This window comes from Patagioenas fasciata, chromosome 3 (genome assembly GCF_037038585.1).
Source record: "Patagioenas fasciata isolate bPatFas1 chromosome 3, bPatFas1.hap1, whole genome shotgun sequence".
NCBI classification, from domain to species: domain Eukaryota; kingdom Metazoa; phylum Chordata; class Aves; order Columbiformes; family Columbidae; genus Patagioenas; species Patagioenas fasciata.
In genome coordinates this window covers 121,097,617-121,120,387 of record NC_092522.1, presented here as the reverse complement: position 1 = coordinate 121,120,387, position 22,771 = coordinate 121,097,617, and the positions used below count along the sequence as shown (strand labels likewise).

The 22,771-nt window shown below is 41.8% G+C and overlaps 1 protein-coding gene across 6 annotated transcripts in view; it reads right to left on the bottom strand.

The window, feature by feature from the left end:
- Positions 1–676: 676 nt before the first annotated feature.
- The window catches only part of TFAP2B (transcription factor AP-2 beta), a 33,448-nt gene continuing 11,353 nt past the window's right edge, over positions 677–22,771 (bottom strand). For 2 of the 6 annotated variants that reach the window (XM_071807135.1, XM_071807137.1), the window contains 6 exons: positions 15,666–15,740; positions 15,182–15,401; positions 12,489–12,607; positions 9,779–9,920; positions 7,236–7,495; positions 677–742 (listed from right to left, as the gene is read on the bottom strand). In XM_071807135.1, the coding sequence (XP_071663236.1) occupies positions 693–742; positions 7,236–7,495; positions 9,779–9,920; positions 12,489–12,607; positions 15,182–15,401; positions 15,666–15,740 (866 nt within the window). In that variant the 3' untranslated portion in view covers positions 677–692. Of the gene's footprint in view, positions 743–1,698; positions 7,496–9,778; positions 9,921–12,488; positions 12,608–15,181; positions 15,402–15,665; positions 15,741–22,771 lie in introns of those variants that run through there. The other 4 variants (XM_071807138.1, XM_065834724.2, XM_071807136.1 and 1 more) reach the window with 3 other exon arrangements.

The following is a 22,771-nucleotide window of genomic DNA, read 5'->3' as shown; positions in this document are numbered from 1 at the left end:
CATAACTGTTGCACAGTTCTTGGGCAACAGAGGAACTTCCTGATTGCCTCGTCCCCCAAACAACCCTCCCAGACTCCTCTGGGAACTGCGAGAGCTGTTTTGAAAAGCTTCATGTAAAACATATGCTTTACTAAAAATAATACCATCGGTGCGATTTAAACAAAAGAAAACAAACTACAAAAGCATGGCATGCAGCCTGGCTTTTGGAAATCTGCTCCAGTGTCGCTGGTCTTCCCATTTCTCTCTGCCCACTGGCATCCTTCACCCCACACCTGCCCACAGGGGCTGGGGAGGTTTGGGGTGTCCCTACTCATCGCCCTGCGAACCCCCGGTGAAAAGGAGGAAAAGGGGGGGTTGAGTGGGATTCCCTTTTCTCTTTTGCCCGCAGCTCCGCTGCTCCCCCCACCTCTTTTTTCCCCTGCCCGGATCCCTGGCGCTGCTGTGTCCCCGTCGTCCCTCCTCCCCCGACCCGCTGCCTCCATCCCGGGTCCCCCAAACTTGCTCTGGGCGATTTTGCCATCACACCGAGGCGAGAAAGTAGGTCACGGCTGAGTCCAAGCCTGGCTGAAGCCGAGGCAGCCGAGCCTCGAAAGCTTCCCCATAAAACAGACTTTGGGGTCGTCATTTGCAATGTTTTTTGTTGTTTTTTTTTTTCTTTCTTTTTTTTTTATTATTACGATGATGATGATGATTTATTTTGGACACCTCAGGCGATCAGCTGAGTCGGCTCCTGTAGTCCAAGCTGGAAGGAGAGGGAGAAGGGAGGTAGTTTGGGAGGTGGAGTTGGACATGGATTTATTTTTTGCTATTCCCCCACCCCACACCCCTCGAGATAAATATTAAATTGCAAAAGCCGATCCGCCGCCTGTTATGGCTCCTGTATCTCTCCATCTGCCCTCTTAAACTACCACTCTCTCTAAAAACCAACAGATAAAACCCAGCCCAGACAAATCTTCAGAGCCGGTATTTAACTACAACAGGTCACCGCAGTAAAAGCGATGCTTTAAACTGGTTTCCACCCTCGGGGCTCCCCGTTTGAGCACACGTTTGTGTTTGTTTTCAGGGTGACTGTGCGGGAGGGTTGAATTGACGGTCCTTTCCAGCCTCTGACTTAACAGGTAAAATAAATAAATAAAAAGGTGCTTTTCATGATATGGTGCTTTCCATGATAATACCTAAAAAACCAAACCAAAACAAAAAAAGTCCTGACAGCCTCCTCTTTCACTCAAGCACAGGGTAAAACCCGAGTCACTCTGGAGTGGCTCCGGGTTAGCCCTGGAGATCCGGATTTCCCCTTGTCTCTTCTTAATGAGTGTCGGTTACAAACCGAAATAAAACTGACTTGGGAATGGAGGGGAGGAAGGGTGGAGGTGGAGGAAGAAGTTGTTTTGGTTCGAATATTTCCTTTTGCTAATTAGTGGTGCTGCAACTGGAGACCTAAAGGTAGAAAATAATCCCGCGATGTGGATACGATCACTCCCGATCCGTATATAAGAGTATCTATATACATATACACACTCACATCCACGTATACATAAATGAAACATACAGTAACAATAACACAGCAGTGGGGGGAAAATAGATTCCTGATATTGAAGGCTTACATAACATTTTCTTTTAATGGCTAGTACTTCGAAAAGGAAAAGAAGATTTACTCCTAATTCAGCTGGTAAAAGCAAAATGAAACGAAAGCTCACGTTAACATGACATGAGGTTTATTATAGGTCTGCTTAGAATGAAGAGGTAAGAGTGTTAAAAATATGGACACTTTTGAATCAGACAGAAATAAAATACCAACATTTCTGAGAAGCAATATTTATTGTCTTTTTTTTTTTTCTTTTTTTAATGTAGAGACATGTCCTGAATTTCCCCAAAGCCTAGACTGGGAAAATAAAGACTTCCTGGTGTTATAAGTAAATCCGTCTGCAGAACCGAAGCAGCACCAACATTCAAAAAAACTGAAGAGGAAAATACAACAAAACACAACAATCTCTTTTTTTTTTATTCTTATTCTTATTATTTATGTAAATCAGGTCATCACTGGACAAGAAACCAATTTCTACCCATTACCATAACAGCTTGTCTATAAAGAACAGAAAAGATTCAGATAGGATACTATCTATTCAAGCGGGATTTTTTTTTGTCGGTTTTGTTTTTTTCTTTTTTGTTTGCTTTTTTTTCCTTTTTTTTTTCTTTTTTTTTTTACTTCTTGTTTTTAAATTCCCTCACCCATTCACAGAGGTATAGATTCACAGATAAATAACCCAAAAACTACTTGCTCGCCATATTTACACATTCCCGTTAAATTAAGCATAAATAAATATATACAAACTCAATACTGAATGCCTCTCCGCATTTCTTCTCAGGAAGAGTCAATAAACTGATATTTCTCACTGCATGGTCAGATTTTCAAGAGGAGGAGGTGAAAGGGATGGTTTGGGGTATAAAAGGAGACTTTCTCTTGTTTTCTTTTCTTCCATCTTTCAAGTTTTTCATTAGCTTTTTCAGAGCTTTGCATTTGGGATTGTTTTTTGCTTTATTCCTCGCTGGCACACAATATTTTGTTTCTCACGAATTATTCAAACGCTTGCCAGTGTGTTTGGGGATATTTTCTTTTACTTTTTTTTTTTTTTTTCCCTTTCTATAAGAAAATATACTATTTGTAAAAAGCCTACGGTCTCTCTTACATAGGGAAGCCGGAGGGGAGGGGTGAGTTTGGCTGGATCGATCTGGCAATGCCTACTGCAGCTGAAACGAGCACCATATTCTCTGAGAAACATATTAAAACAAAGCCGAATAGGTCTGCGTGATAAACCGGTCAGAAAGAGATGAGCAGGGGAAGGGAATAAACCCTCTGGGCACAGCTAAAGGTCTTAAAACCATCCTCCCTCTCCCCTCCCACCCAGCCCCAAATGCAAATTTGGGGATTTTGGGGGAGGTTGGTCTCGGATGCAAAGGGACTTGAAACAGCTTCTCACAGAGAATTTCTATTAGGTGAGACAAGACACGACCCGATTTTAAAGAAATCATCGGGTTGTAAAAGGATTCCCATAAAATTGGCTTCTTGTTTCCTTCACACCTTGTGTGAACAACAACCAGGGGAAAAAATTTTACAAAGTCAGGGAGCATACGAAAACAAACAATTTGCCCATGGAAAATAAAGAGTTGTTATTAAAAAAGAAGAGAGAGAGAGAGACTAAGAATGAAATTAAATTTACAGCAACCCACCTGTTTGTTTTGAAAACAAACTTTTCACGGTCTCTCCTCCAACTTTTCCCTTGAGTTAAAAAGCAAAGCTGCCGTGTTAATCCTTTATTGATTTATGATCCCGAGGAAACGAAATCTTTGAATAACTCGATTATCAGATAAGCATCTGAGGTGCATCGCCAACACAACTAGTTGGGTTGGGAAAGTACAGGGGAGCAGGGAAATGCCTTCCAGGGGGAGACTGAGTTTAGTTTTGGGGGGATTTCAGTCCTCATCATTGATAGGAGCCACTGATAAATGAACATTTCTCTCTGGGACCAGTACTAGGCTGGGAGAAAAACAGAGATGGGTATGCTCCTGTGTCGTGTTTCAATCAGAAAACTGGTGGATTTTGTCTCCCTGCTTCGGAGAGCAAACAAGGAGCTTCCCACCAAAATCAATGGGAATTTTACATTTGCCTTTATTTTGCCTGAGCAAAGCATAGCCTGGCTTATGTCTGCCTATTCCAAGAAGAAGGCACGAGGAGTAGATTCAAATTTGCCAGGAGTTGCCAACTGAAATTCTTCACTCAACCTTCTCAAGGTTTAGGTCCTGGTCCAGGTGACTAAACCTGTGCCTAAGGGAGATATCAGCAGCTGGATCAGGCCCTCACACGTGTGTGCATGTGCACATGTGTGTGCAGGTCTTTCCCCAAGAAGATGCAAGAGGTCCTCCTCATTAACCAACAGTGGTGGTGTCGTGCTGTCTTCTGCAGTTAAAAGGAGCATCCCCAATGTCCCTCCAAAGACAAGGAAGGACCATTTCCAACATCCCACCAAAGCCTTCAGCTGGAAGCTCTGGGATGACAAGGATCAGGTTCCTATGTCCCTATGTGTGTAGGAGGGGAGGTGGAAGACTGTGAGTTTATTTGGGGTCTGCCTACACAGGGCTGGATCATGGAGGAGGGTTGGACCCATGGGCTCATCACAAAGGCTATTTGCAGAGGGTGGGCAAAGCAACACGTTTGTGCTCAGCTCCAACAAACAGAATAATCTCATCAGGAGATAAGCTTTCAGGTGGTGCCATTCATTCCTCCCCAGACACACACACATGCAGCCCTTCCATCAGTGCTGGGACATGCCCTACAATGGAGCTTGAATTGTCCTTCTCCAGGTCCTACTGAAATTGTAGACAACTGGCAAACGGTGGGCTTTGGAGGACCAGTGGGAGGCTGCTCTTCAGTCTGGGGGTCCTCAGCCTACTGATGTGGAATTCGTGAGATCTACATCACCCAGGGATCCACATTTCCTCTGGTGACATCCACAGGGGCATGTCAATCACCAAATCCACTGCCAGGGTCAAAGAGCACCTCCAACTCACCCCAGCAGCCCATGGAGAAGGCTGTCTGCCTCAGTTTCCCCCTTTTCTCACATGACATTCCCCACAATACTGTGCCCCAGAAGAACCAAAGGTACTTGAATGAGGAGCAGCTCCAAAGGGGTCAGTGCTCCTTGGGGTTGGGTGATTCCTGAATTTCTATTGGCACACACATTTCCCACTCACAAGTAGGAAACAAGAACCAAGACCTTCACTTGCTGCACAAAGATTTGAAAAGCAGAGCAGGCTCTCAGCTGTAGCCATTTCTCAGACAGCTAATGACACTAACGGTGACAATCAAGGGGCTCATTTGCTTTTTTCAAGAGAATTTTGTCAGGGGAATATGTAGTGTACTGCTGAATTATCTCTCCCTCACTGTCCACTTCGGAAGGTATAGAGAAACTAAAACAAGGCTAAAGCTTCTCTTTTTTTTGCTCTCTCTCTCCATCATTCTGGCTTCAGGTGTGCCCACTTGGGTGGGTGGGATTGCTGAAGCTTTAACAGGGATCCCAGAGGAGGCCTGAGCCCAATGGAGTTTTGCCAGTGACTCGCGGAGATTTACCCACACCCAGTAACTCTTCTGACATAAACAAAAATATGTGCTAGTGCATGAACTCTGCCCCACTGAGAAACATAGACAATTACCCAATACAGCAGAATCCAACTAGGAATTCACATCCTTACACTTCAGCATTATTTATACAATAGAAGACAAAGAAATGCATGTTAAAAAAAAAAAAAAAGAAAAAAAAAAAAGAGGAAAGAAATCAGACTCCCCCTGCACCCCCCCAAATCATATGCATAAGACATCCTGTCACACACCAAACCACCAAGCAAAGCATTAAGTTAAGAAGGATTCTCCCCCCTACATTGACTTGTTCTAAAGCAAGAGTCACAAGACAGGTCTTTTTTTTAAAAAAAAGCTTCCTAAGAGAAACAGATTTCCTCAGACTGAGCTTAGAAATCAGGATATTCCCTGGCAAGCCCTCCCCACTCCCATCACGAGGAGCCAGCTCACATGGCAACTCTTTCCTCCCTGGGTACAAAACCCTAGTGCCAAGCAAATGCCATAACATTCAACACAGCTCTTATTTTCTTTGCAGCATTACACCTCAGTTTCAACTTATATTTTTTTATCTCATTCAAATTATTCCCTTTGAGCTTCTTTAAAGAAGTGCACCTACAGAATTCGGAAACAACTGGCTTTGATTTGAAAAAGAAAAAAAAAAGTATCAGAATATCAGAATTGTGGATTTTTTTTCTCTGTACCTGATATATTGTGTAGGGATCTCTAGTCCTCTTTGAAGAAGCTCATAAGCCAAGCGGGCAAAGCTTTAGGAAACAGAAGAAAATAAAATAGTGCATACTCCTGAGAAAGAATTACATACTCATATCACTCATTTTTTGTTGCTGTTAACAGTTCTGTAAAAATGGGGGAAGATATCTCTCACACACACTGGTCAAGGAAATTAAGGACTGAAACATTGGCATAGTTAGGAATATAAAACTCCCTAGAGAAAAAGAGGAGATCTCAGAAAATTAAGAAATCAGGTAGCACTGACATTTTACCAGACCCTACTTTGAAATTTCGCAACCCATTATAGACAAGGTATTTTACCGTCAAAGGCAAGTACTAAATTACAAAGGTATGTTTGCATGCATAAATATGTGTGGCTATGCACACATACTAAATATATATGTATATATTTATATACATACATATATATACAAACATACACAGGATGCACACGCACCCCAACAAGTTATGTATGTGCATACGCATATACACACACATAAGCACACACGCACCCATACACGCCTGTAAACGCTGGAAATCTAAACAGAGAGTCTGTCTAGACCAGGAAAAACAAAAAAAAAGTTCTTAAAAAGTACAGTCAGTTAATTCAACTGAGCTACAGTGACTTGAAACTTGCCGTCTAATGGCATTAACGTGAGATGCTGCCATGAACGCAGCACTGAACTGGCTAGTGTTGGTGACTTCGGCTCCTTTCCTAGTCTAGACAGAGCCAGGGTGGTGAGATGAGGTGGGAAGAGTTGCGAGGGGGAATGATGTGATGGGGTTGCTCAGAAAGGAACGCTCTGGAAGATCGTTTTAGCTAGAGGAGTGGAGACAGGACATCATTCAAAAAAAAAACCAAGAAAAAAAGCAAGACAGACCGTGCAGCTCAATAAATCAAAGCACTGACACCAAAAATGTTTCTCCGATTTCTTCCAATAAGTTATTCATTTCTTTCTTTTATTATTATTATTAATTATTATTATTATATTCCCCTCCCGCCATCCCCCCAATCATTATTTAAAAAATGTGAAAGAACAGAAGCGGGAAAAAAATCCTGGTGGTTGTCTTCCAATATTCCTGGCAAGAGACTCTTAACCACTGATCTTGCGCCATTGTGCTCCTCTGATCTTAAATTATTGTCTTTCTTTTATTATTATTTTTATTAATATTATTATTTTGTCCTACCTAATAGAATTCTTCCAAAGCCCAATCCAATATTTTTAAAGCTAAAATTAAGACGGTTTTGTTTTAAAAGATTATCTCTCTCTTTTCTCCTTTTATTTAACTTTTCTTTTTTTTTTTTTTCCCCTCTCTCTCTCTCTCTCTTTCTCTCATTTTCTGTGTTTCTCTTCCTTGTCTCCAGTTTTACTACCTGGTCCTTCGCCAGATGTGTGCCTGTTAGCAGTGTTGTTGTTCAAGAACATCTTGTCCATGCCTTTGAGAGCTTCAGTCAGGTAGTTTTGAAGGGCTGTGAGGGCAGCACAGATAGCGGGGGCCCCAAAGCCGTGAGTGATGAGGCTGAAGTGAGTCAAGCAGCTCTGAATGCCCGGTTCCAAAATAGGGGTGGGCCGGCTGTTTCCAATGGGCGTCCTGTCCTGGGCCAAGAGATCTGTAAATTCTTTACAAAGTTGCCTGCACAGAAGAAATAAAGGCAAAGAGAGCACAAGAGAGAGAGAAAAGCAGTGGTTAGGCTCATCCCACACTTCTCCAAAACAACCAAGGCTGAAGAAAGAGGTAAATTCAAGTCAAAGGTGATCTCAAGCCCCAGAATGGGACCTTTTTCATAGACAGTTTGGAAGGAACCTTCAAAACTCATCTAGTTCAAGCCCCCTACAATAAGAAGGGACATCTTTAGCTAGATCAGGTTTTCCACCTTCCCTTCCTCCAGCAGTGCTTGGGAACTGACCATGGCAAGCCAGCAGCTCCCTGCTCAGGATGATGTTCTTCAGGAGAGAGGTTTCTGCAATTGCAGGATAACAACAGGTCTGGAGATTGAAATCTCTCCAGCAGCCACAAGAATGTCCATTGTCCCTGCTCATTGCAGGGGGGTTGGACTAAATGACCTTTGAAGGTCTCTTCCAACCCAAATTATTCTATGATTCTGAAGCACTATGAAAACCCAGCCCTGCTTCGTGGCTCTAGAAATAACAAAGGTTGAAAGGGAGATGGTTCACATGGTGTGAATTTTAGGTTGTCCTATGTAAGGACAGGAGTTTGACTCAATGATCCTTGTGGGTCCCTTCCAACTCAGGACATTCTATGATTTTATGAGATGTTCCATGGGTCTGTTAGCTGCCCATCTTCCTGGAGGCTTGATCCTGGCTCAAAGCAGCTCCCACCAATGCTGTTACTGGAGGAAAGCACAACCGTGTGCTGAGAACTACTGGGTGACACAGAGACAGGGTGCAGGGAAGGGCCAAAATGGAGCATCCTCTGAGATTGCTCAGACTGAGCCACCTTATTGAGAAAGATCACAACTTTGGGACTCCATGCTGGCTTATTCATTGCATGAGGAGCAAAGCAAGCACCTCCTATTTTATTTTGGGGAGTGACATCCCAATTAACACATCAGAGTTGACCTCTGGCTCTTGTTTGTTTGCCCGCACCTTTGAAAACTCAGATTTCATTTTTATAATTAATTCCCTCACCACCACTTTCTTTTGCATTGCTCTGGTCCAAAAGGCCTTCAAGTCAACGGGTGCCTGAGCAACGTACAAACCCTGAGGGCTGGTGGGGTTCCCAAAAGAATAGTTTCTTTGAGGTAGATGCCTACCCAGGGACTGGAGAGAAAAGGACTGGAATTAAAAAAAAAAAAAAAAAAACCACAACCACTTTAAAAAGGCGTTCATCTCCCATCCTCTGAAATTCTCTGAAATGTCTGAAATTCCCAGTGGTTTAAAGGTTTCAGAGGGTGGGGAAAGATAAAGGTCTACTTCTATGTGTATTATCCATTAAGAAAGTGCAAGAGAGGAAACTTTGAATTTGGAGAACAAACAGTAATGAGTCCAACATTTTACATCTTCAAAGAGCAAAGCAGGGTCTGCGAGCAATTAAAGTTCTGGGACATTAATATCTTCTGACCCTGCGGAAAAGGGCAATCAAATTCCAATCACGTCTAGAAAACATCTGGACAAATTTGAGCAAATGATTTTTCAACCCTCCATATATCTCTTTAAATTACACTATCATCTGAGGCAAGCCACATTTCAGAGTATGAAATAAATGAGAGTTGCTTGGGCTGGTATTTTTTTTTCTTTTTCTTTTTTTTTTTAAGCTTTTTTTTATCATTATTTCTTCCAGATAGACACAGATATGTGGAGACACAGAGCACCCAGCATCTAGGACTCAAGCAAACCACGAAGCACCCAGTTAATAGCCTGGGAGGCAGAGCCAAGTGTAAATCATCTGATACAGTACATCCACCGAGAAAGTTCCAAGAGAGAATAATGAGCTGGGAGGACCAAACCGAGCATCAGTACAAGTACATGGTGGTGGTAGAGGGTGTTTCTTTTTTGTTGCTTTTATGTTTTTTTTAAACCCTATGGTAAAGATATTGCAGTTTGGTAGCAGACAAACAGGTGTGTGTGAGCAGCAGGAGGGACAGACGGACATGCTGCGCAGGCAAAATATAGATTTTTGGTCTCATTTCCATAAAGATTTTTGAATTGGGGAGGGGCTTGGAAGCGATGTATGGTAGCTAGGGAACAGTCACCTACATCCTCTATAGGGACAGCGTGTGTGGGCAGAAAACCCACTGCAGAGGGACGTTATAGGTTCTCCCCTGTCCATAAGAGGTTACGAGCAACTTTTCTCCCCACGGGGCCAGTATAATTTGGGGACCGGAAAAATCCGTCGGCTTTCAAAACGAGCCCAGAGGGAGGGTGTAAAGAGCAGGAGAATTTTCTCTTTACTCACTTTGTAGCAAGCAGCATATTTTTCCGGGAGTGGAGGTCGCTGGGGTCCGTGTGCTGTCTGTTCAGGTACTCAGAAACAGCTTTGGCTGGGAATTCCGTTTCGCAGATGTACCCAAAATCCCGAGCTAAATGTACGGCCTCACCTGGAGGAGAACGACAAGGACATTAGCACCTCCGGGCACCGCCGGTCCCGGCCTGGGCTGGTCCGACCTCCCGGGCACCCGGGGGGGCAGCGGGGCTGTTGCCCACCGCTCCCTCCAGGAGATACCAGCTCCTTCGGGCCGTCTTTAGAAAACTTATACCATCCCTTACATCTTAGGGACAAGCTCCGAGTATAGGTTTTTTCCCTCCACAAGCCCTGTTTTGGGGGTAGAAGTTAGTTGACAGAGCAGATTTTCAGCTGATGGGGTTTGACTTTGCTACAATGCACTTGTGATGGTATGTACACGTGGAGCTGATTGTGCAGAACTGTGGGACAAGTGTGCACGCATACACACACAAACACACACACACTTTCAAATGAACTGGGACCAAAACAAAAGCAAAGGGAAACTCAAATCCCGAAAGACAGAAAGATCCAAACTTCCCTTACAGCAGAGAAACAGTTCCTGTTTCAATACATCAGAACACTGCCCAAAATTTTACAGATTTTGACATAATGTTAATATTAATGTCAGTTCTTTGTGTGTATGCTTATATACACATTGTTTGTATACAGACCACTTGCATCACTATCACAATTGTTGCCACATCTGTAAATTACTGAAAATAACTGATTTTCACCCGATAGAAATCATTAATCTTCTTTCTTAACTGACCATCATGCAGTAGGAACTCCTGTCTGCCCGGTGGGAGGATAGCAACTAATGACAACCTTTTCTGTGAAAAATAATTATTATTCTAATTGTCACTTTTCCTGCCTGTCTGCTTTCAGGTTTCTTGCCTTCAGAGGTTCGTGTCATCCAACTCCTACGGATATACTTTATGTCACGAGAAGAAGACAGTAGCTTCAGAAAAGAGGAAAATAGGAAGGGGAGGGGATGGAAGGGAAACCCAAACTCAAGGGGGATTCCACCAGATTATAGCTCAGCCCCTCTGGAATAAAGCGTTAAACCCTTTAAAGCACCGCCTGAGGGACCAGAGGGGGAAGATTTCCAACCCTCAAAACAGATATGCCTAATAACTCCAGGACCATGTTATTTTTAACGATCGAGAGTTGCTTTCCAACGTCGTCTTCTGCTTTGCAAAGCTTCTTGCTAATCACCAAACCGCTTAATGAAAGCGAGGGCAGCCGGAGGAGCCCGGGGAGTCCCCGCCACGGCCCCACCGCCCCGGGCAGGGTCCCCCCGGGCACCGCTCGGGTAATCCCGGCCGGAGCGTTTCTGCTCTCGGCGATACAATTGCAGCGACGCTAAAGCCTGGCTGGTGGCAGGGAAGAAAGATAAATCTCCAGCAGGTGCAGCTGCTTCCAAAATAGAGGGAGCTCTCTGGAGGTAAACTGTTGATTTGTAAGGAAATCAGGGGAGAGGAGGGTAATGTACACCTTACTACACACTTGACATAGATTTTACCATCACTACACAACCTCGCAAGCTTTGGAACCTCAAACAAATTCGAGGAGGGGCTGATTTTTCTGCGAGTAGGATAGTCTTATTTTTACATATGTGCACGAAATCGGGTATTAAAGGGCTGTTCTCACAGACGTCTCCTATAGCGCGACCCTAATCCATAACCTGCGCTGTGCTTTGCACACTCAGCATAACCTACAAGCAGGTACCAGGAGCAGCTCGTTAAGACCAGCCCCCGTCTTTTTACCAACCTGCCTTCAGCTCTGCATGCGGTAAGGTCTTATCACTCACACAACTCAATCAAAAGAGTTGAAAAGTTAATATCTAGCACAAATGTTTATGCATGCGTATATGTAGAAGAGATAAGTGGATTATTTATACGCCTCTCGGTGTGTATGTGTAATGTAGATACATATAATTCATAAATGCACCCATATTATTTCGGTTATGTGTTTTTTGGAGAAGGTCCAACTTCTTATAGCATAAGCACACACATATCCTAAACATATTAGTGGCTCTACATTTTACTTTTCACTACGTGAACGATAGATCAAAGAAACACGCCGAGCACCAAAATGACATTAGTTTACTCGAAATGAGGTGAAACTTCAGTCTCCCCTTCCCTCTCTCCTTCCTCAGGAATAGCTTGTCTCTTCTAGCCACCTTAAGGTAAACCGTGCTCTGCTACTCTTTGATTGCTCTGATTTCTGTATATATATATATAACCTGTATTATTTTTCCTGGCTGAGCGTCCCATAGTGGCCAAAAATAAGCGAATTAGCGGAAGGATGGAATAGACATGGAGTCGGAGAGCACAGACTGGAAATCAATAGCAATGAGAAATGGGACAGCCATGCAGAATCACACACATATACACACATATATACATACATACACACACTCACACAACCGCATTCTTGCCACCAAGAGGCATCAATGATGATTTCATTTTTGGGAATGGGATCCTTAACCTTGCCGGTTTTCATCTTAATCCGCCCTGAATTTCACCTCTGCAAGGTTTTCCCACCTGATCCCTAAAGTTTGGGGGTTTTATTTTTTTTTTTTTTTATTTTGGTTGGTAAAATGTCAGACACGAGTTCAGAACAGGCAAGGGTGTGAAGGGAGCTGCGACCCTCGGCTTACCTTCCACCAGGGAGGTGAGTAAAGTGACATTTGCGGCCTTACGCCTGCCGGCTGGTAAATTCAAACCGATTTTTTCTAGCCTTTCTCGCAAAGATCTCCCCCCGTTTTTCGATTTGGCTCTAGAATGGCAAAGAAATTAACATCGTGATTAACCCCGCAAGTGTTTCTGGAAGAAACGTTTAGTCTGTGTAGTCAGTGGAGCCTGGGAGGGTTTTCACTCGACGTGATTTGAGTGTGTTGGTTTCTGCTCGGGTTTGCTGAGATTTGTTTAATTTCTCGCAGGGGTGAGAGTGGGAATGAACCCACTTTTCTGCCTATATTGTCCAGGGAAATCAAATAATGCCAGATAGCAACAATTAATGGATAGGGTTCTGATCTAGAGAACTAGGGGGTTTCTACTGTATGACACTAACTCGTATTAGGATGGAGTGGGGACACAGGCAGAAAGATAGAGAAGGAGAATTAAATCTTCAGTTATTCCAGGAAAGAGCCAGAATGGGAAGAAGAACAAGAAAAAAAATCTGAGAGGCTCTAAGGAAGAATGTATGTGCCTGTGGATAAATAGAAAAGGGGCGAAATACTTATGAAACTTCAGGAACCCTTTCGTGAGTGTGTATGAATGTGTTCTTAAGCAAAAAGGCGATGCTGGGAGGAAGAGCCAGCCCAAAGGCAGAGAGCGTTATACAGGGGGAGCTGAGTGCCTGAAGGAAGATTTGAATATCTGTCGGAGGTTGCTGATAAGGACAATAAAAGGATGAGTTAGCTATAGGTGGGAAATAAAGACCTATTGTTCCGACACTTATACATATGTAAACCCTCAGGGATAAAACCTTGCCACCTACGAAATCAGGGAGAGTTTGGGCACTAAGATCGAAGCTCATCCCAGATATCTCTTAGTTCTGACTTAAAATTTGTTTAAGAGTTAGCGGTTACACTTAGAGTAAGGAAACCAGAAACGACAGAGAAGCCAGACTGGCTTCCCACTATTTTATATGAAAGTAAATAGGGCGAGATGGCAGAATTGCAAGAGAGCAGCTTTCTATATTTCATCTGCTCTGAAGCAAAAGCTTGTCTAAAATTTAGATTAAAGATAGGAACTGAAGTCAGCAGCAGCCAATGATTATGGCTTGGGCCATCTCCAGAAATCCACTGAAGTTCAATAATTGTGTTTCTTTACCTTGATAATAACATTTTCTATCGTGTACCTCTCAGATGTTCTCCCTATTCCATTTGTAGTTGTACAGAATGAGCAGGCAGGTTAGCATCTGTAAGTAGAAAATCTCTGCTGCTCTCACTGGCAAGGATCACAGCTGAGCAATGATTACAGACATTCACGTGGAACAACATCTATTTTGGGAGACCCTAATTCTCACGTGCATTTTTGGGTGACTGACTGCATGTAGCAGGACTTGCCCTCTCCTCTCCAGACACGGGGCTGGAGTCCCTGACATCATCACAGGGTTGTGTGTTTGTTTGTTTATTTGTTTGTTTATGTGAAAAAATTAAAACCTCCAAACCAACTTCATTTTAAAACATCTTAAAGTCAACGTTGCCCAACTTTTGATGCAGGAGCTGGCAATGTATTTCCCCCCTCTAAGATTAGCAGCTTTTAAATATGATCTGAATCTTATCCAGGGCCAAAGTAATTAAATGTATTTCTGTCTTGAAGTTATGCTTTGCCTTCCAGTCTGGCATCTACCTCACATGTAGAAAATAAAGTCTTATCCCCTCTCCGTTGGCTTGAATGAACTGGTACCTCGTACCATATCACTACTCCTTCCCTGTTCTGACTGGAGATAGAGCCTTAGCCCACCTTTCTTACAGACAAGTCAAGAAGGACTTATCAAGAAGATAAAAGCCTTTCTCTTGTCAGTCTTTCCAGACGACGACGTCGGAGCTTAAATCCTTGTTTCTGGTACCTAAATGCACCATCTCTCACTTGATAAGATGGAGTGGGAACAAGACCTCCAGGTTATCCCTTGGTCTTCTTTTTCCTCGGCATTAATAGTACCAACTATTTTGAAAGCTTTCAGCAAAATCCACGAGGACATTAGTGAAGACCAACTGTGATTAATTCGTCCAGCTACCTTATCTAGATGAGGCACTCAGTTTCTGACTTTCAAAGCTATCTGTTACTGGCTTTTCTTTAGTCAGGTATTTACCTACCTTACAGATTGCGTATTAATCCCCTGCCAATTTCAATAATGTCTTGTGTGACATCACGTTAATTACATTATCATTATTATCATATAGAGGAAGCCTCATCAGTTTTTCAAGAAAATGCCTAGAAATACATCAGGTCCTGAAATACATCCAGTTCGTCCTGCAACACTTAACTGCAACATGCCCATCATGACATTTTATTTTTGTCCATTTTCTAAGAGAGAAGTGTGAGAAGAAGGAGAAAAGATAGAAAGCATGTGCGTGTGTGAGTGAAAATTCCCTTTTCTCTGTTCCTTCATTTGGGGATTCTTTGACAGAAACTGCACAAGGCCAAATCTTACTCTAGTCTCCACACATTAATCTCAATACCCGGATACAGCGTATTTTCACCTTACCCTGAACATTACACACACAGGTTATGACAAGATCAATGCATATTTGCAATATTCTTTACCGTTGATCAAATTTTTCTGGTGCATGCACGGATGCCCACACAGGGGCATGTTCACACACCCACCCCAGCTTCTTACCTTCTAAGTACTCCTCCTAGGAGGGATGCATTCAGACACTCGGGAGGAGAAAGGCGTCTTTGAACTTCTCCCACAGTTACTTTATACTTTGAAGTTGAACTAAGCAAAGACAAGCGGCCAGGTACAGAGCAAAACACCTCTCCAGTATTGACTGAGATTCCACCCAGGAAGCCATCTTTATTCATCATCAAAGAAGTAACAGATTTTGGAGGAACCGGAACTGGAGAAAGAAAAGGGGAAGAGGGGAGAGAGAAACCATTATGGCACGAAGGAAGAGAGATTAACCACAGTTTCTCTGACATGCACAAAACAGCAAAATGAAAGGGAATTTTGAATCTCTGGCTACCTCCAGCAACCTAAAGGGTGCTGTTCCCCCAACCTCTAGGAAACTGCTCCATGAATGATGGATGGAGAGAAAGGTGGTGCAGTACAGCCTCTATGCGGGGTTTGATCATTGGGAAATAAAATACATATTGGCAAGCACCTGGCAACTTTCGGGTTTGAGCCTGTGTCTCAACCAGAGCCCCCCGATGCCTTTTGTACAACGGACAGCGCCTTTCTGGAGGGAAAAAAAAATAAAAATGAAAATTTACCACCTTTTTGTTTTTCCTAGTGTTTCCATTAGTGCTAAGCTGAGCCAGGATTAAATTCACCAGAAGGGAATTGCTGTCTTAAATAAGTATAAGGCTGCAGGATACAACAACCAGAAGACAGCTCTATTATTGCTTTGTTTGGTATTTTTTTTTGTTTTGATTTGTTTTTATCAAATCTGGTTTATGAAATAAAATGAGTCCTTCAGAAAAACTAACACCAGAAAAGAAAAAAAGGAATCTGTTCTAACCGTGGCATTTGCCACCCTGATCATACTGTGCTGTCCGTGAAGTAATAAGAATTCTCCCACCCCTAAATTAAGTTGATCTAGTTACTATAACACATATTTGAAGGTAGTTATGGGGGTGGGGGAGGGGTAAAAACAGAACAATAAAGTGAAACTAAAGAAAATAAAACCACGATAAAATGCAGTATGTATTGTCTCTGAGAAACTAGTGAGGTTATTTTAAGAGTAACCAAGGGGATTACAACGAACAAATTCCTATAATAACAACCAGACACACAAGGAAATAAACAAAACACCCGGCTAAACTAAGAATGAGAGTAATTACCCCTTGACGTGACTTTTGTTTACAAATGAACTTCAATAATTGTGTGTAACTGTTATGATTTACAGCAGGTGCTCTAATCTATCAACCAATCACTTTAATTTATAGGAAGCCTCGCTGCATTTTCCCAGTTGTTTCATTTCTGCAAGTAATTGATAACACACCGTATTTAAGGTATGTTTTATGCAAGAGTTAATAAGAGCTGACAGCTGCTACTGCTGCTTCCTCTCGAAACCGCGGCAACACGCGTTTCCTTATAGAAAATATAGTCCGAAATTGGGGGGTTTGCTGGTGGTAGAGCCCTGACAGTCCAGCGGGCATGTTTCAGAGGAGAAGACTAATTGATTACACACCCTCGTCGAGCAGATACTACTTCACAGTCTCCCATTTCCACTCAATCAATTGCAAAACCAATTCGGCAAATAATAGGGTTCTATTATGCACATATGCCAGCTATTTAGGTAGTTATAATACATGTCAGTTAAGCCATAAAAACCCTGTTTATTTGCAACATATCTGGAGAATCAAACCATTAGGGTTGAGGGGATATTTAAATCGTCTGGAGCTGCTAAACAATAAGATCGGGTATCCTAATATATTACCAAGTGCTAACTACTGGGCAATTGCCAATTTTATAACCTCGGTGTATGGAATAGACACAACCGTGTTTGACTGTTTTTATTACAGATCATTTCCTACTGCCAGACCAGACCCCCACAATAAAAGCTCTATAACAGCTAAAAACCAAAAGGCATGTAGGGTTTAGATATACATATTGCTTCATATGCCTTGTATATAGTCTCCAGTATAAACAAATTATTTTGAGTGGTTTTACTCCAGGGAATCGGAAAGTGAAATGGATTCCTATTTCTCTATTATTTTTAGTTAGGCACTTTATGCAGCTCATAAAGGAGGTTTCAAATAGTTTGAGAACAGCATAGAAACAGTTATAAAATAGTTAGAGGCCTGCTCCTGCTTTCCTTGCTATTAATAGGATTCTTGTCATTGATACTATAGGAAAAGTCTTTTGCGGTATCAGATGTAGTATGGGGGCGGGGAAATATATATATACACACACATGTATATAACTTTCCCCATTGTACATAGGTATATGATTTGTTTAATGCAAGATGTTCAGCAGCGTCATTTGATGGAAGCATCAAGAAAAAGTTAAAGAAAAAAAAAAGAAAAGTTATATTAAAGCAGTGCCATCAGACAGATTTTCATGACTGACATTTTTTTCTTCGGACAAACACACGGGCTCAGCGGTTCGAGTACACGTTTGCAGTGGCTATATTTAGTGACCGGTTTATCAGGTCACTGTCCAGTGAACTGAGAAATTAAACAAGAGGCAGCAATTCCACGACCATCTGATCTTAGTCCAAACTCACTAAAGAGAAAGGGATCCGCGCAACGCTTAAATGTACCTCACCCCACTCGCTTTGGCCTTTTGGAGCACTCATTACATTAGTTAACCTTTGAAATATGGATTTTCACGTGCTCTTTTACTTTTTTGCCTTGCAAATTGCTTTTGGGAAGCTGACTGGCTCCCTTCCTAGCTATGCTGAGAGCTCCTTAGCTTTTGTTCCTGCCAATGCCTCCTCGAAAAGGACCGTAGGAACATACTCATCAATTGGAGTCTAATAACTCTAAACCTATTTTAGAGGCTTACCAGGCGGTGTAAGCATATCTATTGCGATTTCATAGCTTCAGAGAGATGTATTCTATCTAGACTCTATATCTTCTGTAAATTACCTAATGCTGCCTCAAAAAAGTGTTTGCCATGGAATGAATTATCTCTATCTATATCATATCTATATGTTTATCATAGCTATAGCTTTTCAGATATAGCCCAGGCATTACCGGAGATAATACAACGTGGGTGAAGAGATAGACACGTCCGTGTGTGCAGCTGCATGTGTCAAATCCCTGAGTGTATGTAAATAAACTGTAATGCACAGTACATTTTTAGTCGGTGTCAACTTTCCCAGTTGGTTAGAGATTGCCAGAACTGCTGAAATAACTCTGAATAACGCACACGGATATATGCAGCGTCTCCATCACTTCTGCTCTAACTTTATCCTATTTACTTCTTGTTGTCTCCAGCAGAAACTATTCGATTTTCTTTCACTCCTAAATTGGTTTTGCTGTGTGCATTAAGCACTCGCAAATGCATGTTCCCCCCGCTCCAGAATTCCTCCTCTCTTTCTTTACTTCTCTCTCCTTCCTCTATTCTCTTTCTTTCTTTCTTTCTTTCTTTCTTTCTTTCTTTCTTTCTTTCTTTCTTTCTTTCTTTCCTCTTTCTTTCCTCTTTCTTTCTTTCTTTCCTCTTTCTTTCTTTCTTTCCTCTTTCTTTCTTTCTTTCTTTCTTTCTTTCTTTCTTTCTTTCTTTCTTTCTTTCTTTCTTTCTTTCTTTCTTTCTTTCTTTCTTTCTTTCTTTCTTTCTTTCTTTCTTTCTTTCTTTCTTTCTTTCTTTCTTTCTTTCTTTCTTTCTTTCTTTCTTTCTTTCCTTTTCTGTGGTTACTTCCAGTCTCTTTGTCATTTCCCCCCTTCCATTTCTCTTCAGCTTATCAATAAACCGGGAGAGCAACAGTAGCCGCTTGATTTGTTAGTAATTATAAGCATACTGTTCCCGCAAACGGGATCTCTAGATGAGTGAGATCGCTTTAAAACGACAGCAGGAAATGGTGGGGAAATGGAGCATGGCGAAACTCAGCGTGAAGCTTTCAGTTCTTTACATGTTTACAATTTTCTGTGCATACATTAAGTCTTAGGTTGTGGTTTGTTGTTTTTTTTTTGTTCGGGGTGGTGGTGGTGGTTCTCTGTTGGGTTGCTCTCCACAAACGCGTGAAAAGGCGCAAAAGTGCATATACGGACAAGAGAAAATGGGAATAAAAGTGCATTTCAGCAGCACTAGAACTAACTAATTAAACAATAATAATAAAAAAAGAGATAGAATTATTCCTTGAAAATAGCTGCATAACAAGGCTGTAAGCTATGAATACCGTTGCAAAACCCCTGGTGAATGATAATTGATTAGGCAATCAATCAGTTAATTAGAATAAATATTTTTTTGTAATAATTACTAACAAACGTGATGAAGAAACTTATTACTAGTGAGCTATCAGCCCACCTCCCCCCCCCCCCTTTTTTTTTTTTAATCTATCTACTGGGCCTGAAATGAATAAAAAGTTTTTTGTTGTCCATTATAACCATAGGACTTTCTTGTTATTGGCTATTTGGTCTGACATGGTAGCCAAACCCAAAGTCCAGGGACAACATCTTACCCCTTGCCACTAAAAGACCCCGTTCTTATTTTAATTTTAATGAATAAATACAGAAAGTGAGTGCTCATGTTCCCTTCCCTCCTGTCCCTCTTGCCTCCTCCTCCTCTCCCCTTTGCTCCACCGCAGTCCCATTCCCCTGAAAACCGGGACTAAATTTCAAAGTTAAATGTATTCCCTCGAAATTGTTTTGCATTCAATTAAAGGCGATCCTAAGGTTCCATAGGTAATCCAGGAAAAAGCACGAAACTGAGTGGTAATGAAGCAACAATCTCCGATTCCCTGATCTATCACCTGAAAAGCTGAGGCCAGAGTGGTTTTCAGTTAATCATTTATCCGGATACTTCAAGAAGAGGTGGGGAGGAATCTTATACTGTAGTATTAGGAGTTAAAACACCTCTTTTCATATGTTTCTTTAGAGTGTTATGAACAATAGACAGTGTTTGCAACGAGACAATGAGTGAAGGTGTTAGGGCTAAAATGGTCTGTCATGCTAAATCAGATGTGAGTGTGCACACGATCGTCAGAAACAGCTGAAAGTAAATAAATACATCAGGATCATTTTAAGGTCACTGACTGTGCCCCAGAGTCACAAAAAATTAACTTGGGACTTGGACCACGCAAGATTTTGCAAGAGGACAACTTCTTGTGCCATAGACGGTGCCAAGGGAATTTCAGATGAGCAGTTGACAAGGGGACCAGATCTTTTATTCCTGATACAAGGAAAATCCTCCTTCTATTTCTGCTGAAAGGCCTCAAAACGTGCAGCCGGTAAGCTCTCAAAGCCGAGATAAATCTGGTATTGATGCTCTTGGTGATTATTATCATCTTGATGATTTATCTGGCTCCCTCCCTCCCATTTCCACCACCCAAATCTTAATGGAACTAGGAGTTAACGATGATTTTTTAATGTCTCGTTGGATTTTTTAGACTGTTAATGTACCGCATCCTCCTCATTATTAGTTTATTGATTGTTCATTGACCAGCCCCCTTCAAATCGTATTAACCACCCTCTGCCACTTTAGATTAGGAGAGTTTAAAAAGCACCTTTCATTATTCCACCACCACCACCACAGTAGAGTTCAGGCTTGGTAGCTTAATGCTCGCTCTAATGGGGCAGCTAAGAGACGAGGGGCCACGGTCCCTGCCTATTGCATTAATAGCTCAAAGGGGGCTAATACAGAAAATTAGCCTTAAACGAGCTCTGGAGATCTCCAAATGAAAGAGCCATTTATCACGCTGGCTACCTTCACTCCACTCGTTTGCTCTCTCTACTGGGAACAACTCATTTCCTCTTAACTAAATTACTTCAGAAATGTCAAGTAAGCTCAGATAGCAAACATAACAGGAGACTGTGGATATGTAACCTATTGTGCAGGATCGATACGCGAGATCAATCGATAGCCGCGTATGAATCCCTATATAATTTCCTGAATATTTTTGGCAACCTTTTGCATAGACAGATCATTCCCTCTGCAGGTCTCAGAGATCATAAAGAAACAGACACTTGCAGTCTGTTTGATATGGTTAAGTTTAGACTTCAAATCTGCATCACACTTTTTTTCCACTATATTGTAATTAAAGCCTTTTAAACACTAAACTAGGGCTTGGTGACATAGACTCCCTCCAATCCTCTTCTAGCAAATACATATAACGGGGAGTGCTCCACTGCACAAAAATCAGTCAATACCTATCTGTCTGTCTGTCTACGCCATCCATCTGCAATGACGATTTACAGAGTTTAAATAACTTATTCTTACTTGAAAGTACATTCTCACAGCGACAAGCTGCAGGGAACAAAGCGAAATTGATACTGAACGCTCTCTGTGTTGCTCCTTCTCTCGTCCTGATTAAATATTGTCTGCCACAAATGTGACCTACTATTTATTACCCATTTTTCTCCCTCCGCACCCGGGCAACTCTCTGTGCAAAAAAGAAACTGAGCTCACAATATTCCTTTATGCTGGAAAGTCACTTGGAGCTCAGCATTACTTCTAAGAAAGAAAATCCTGCTACAGTGGCTTTAAAACAGCTGCAGACGAATCTCAGGTTCTTTTTTAGTAACCTAATTTCCAAAGTGCATATGTATCCTATTCATCATGGATTAAGCTCAGGGTATCTCTTCCTATGGCTGCAAATAGGCACATGTAATCCCACCTATATGGGACTGTGTCTCTTTAGCGGCAGGTGCTCGACCTGTGGCCGTTGCCATGCCTATACACAGTAAACACACCTAAATCTATACTTAATACATGTAATTATTCACATTTTGGTGCTATTCACTATCTGTCTGCACCACTCAGCATGCACATTAAATGTCCCTCCTGTCCTCGTCATGTGAAGGAGGGAAAGACACTGAGGGAGAAAGAGGGGGTAAAAGGTAATATTTTAGACTAGGCGATCAACAGAAAGAGTTCTGCGAAAAAATGAAAAAAACACGTTGCGAAAGGCGAATGAGAGCACGGAGCAACGTTAGAAAAAAATGACTCAACCACAAATCAAGCACCAATTAATGAAATACACCCAAGAGAAAACACCGTGTACGAGGTGTCAAGAGGGGGTGGGGAGGGGAGGTAAGTGAGAAAAACAAAAAAGAGAGAGAGAAAAATACATCCCAAAACCATCAGGTTACAGACCCTGAGAGGAAAACCTGCTAAACATCCAAACTGAACTAAACCAAGAGAAATAACTTTTTTTTCCCTTTTTTTTTTTTTTTTTTTTTTAATGTAAGTAATTTTCTGTTTCTCTAAAACAGCTTTGACTTTTCAGCCGGTGGTCATCAATGATTCTGCCAAATGGTCTTCAAGTTTTCATCTGTCCTCCCTCAAATAAGTAGAACTTGATAGTGTATGTGTGCGAGACTGTTGTACATGAGGATTTAAACTAAAAAAAAAATAAATACACTGAAGGACCCCATGCTGCCTTGAACACGTTTTAAATAAACACCCTCCCTGTTACTTTGCTTTACATTCTAGAAGATCTCTATTAAAGCATTTGTGCACATTTGACAAATAAGAAGGTCCTGGAGATAAGTGCTGTTGATAGGAAGCATAAGGGACGGCATTTCTAAGCCTCATCTCTGGTACTTAAAATTGAATCTAGAAATAGAAACTCCTTAGATAATTAAAGATAGCTTTCCCTACATT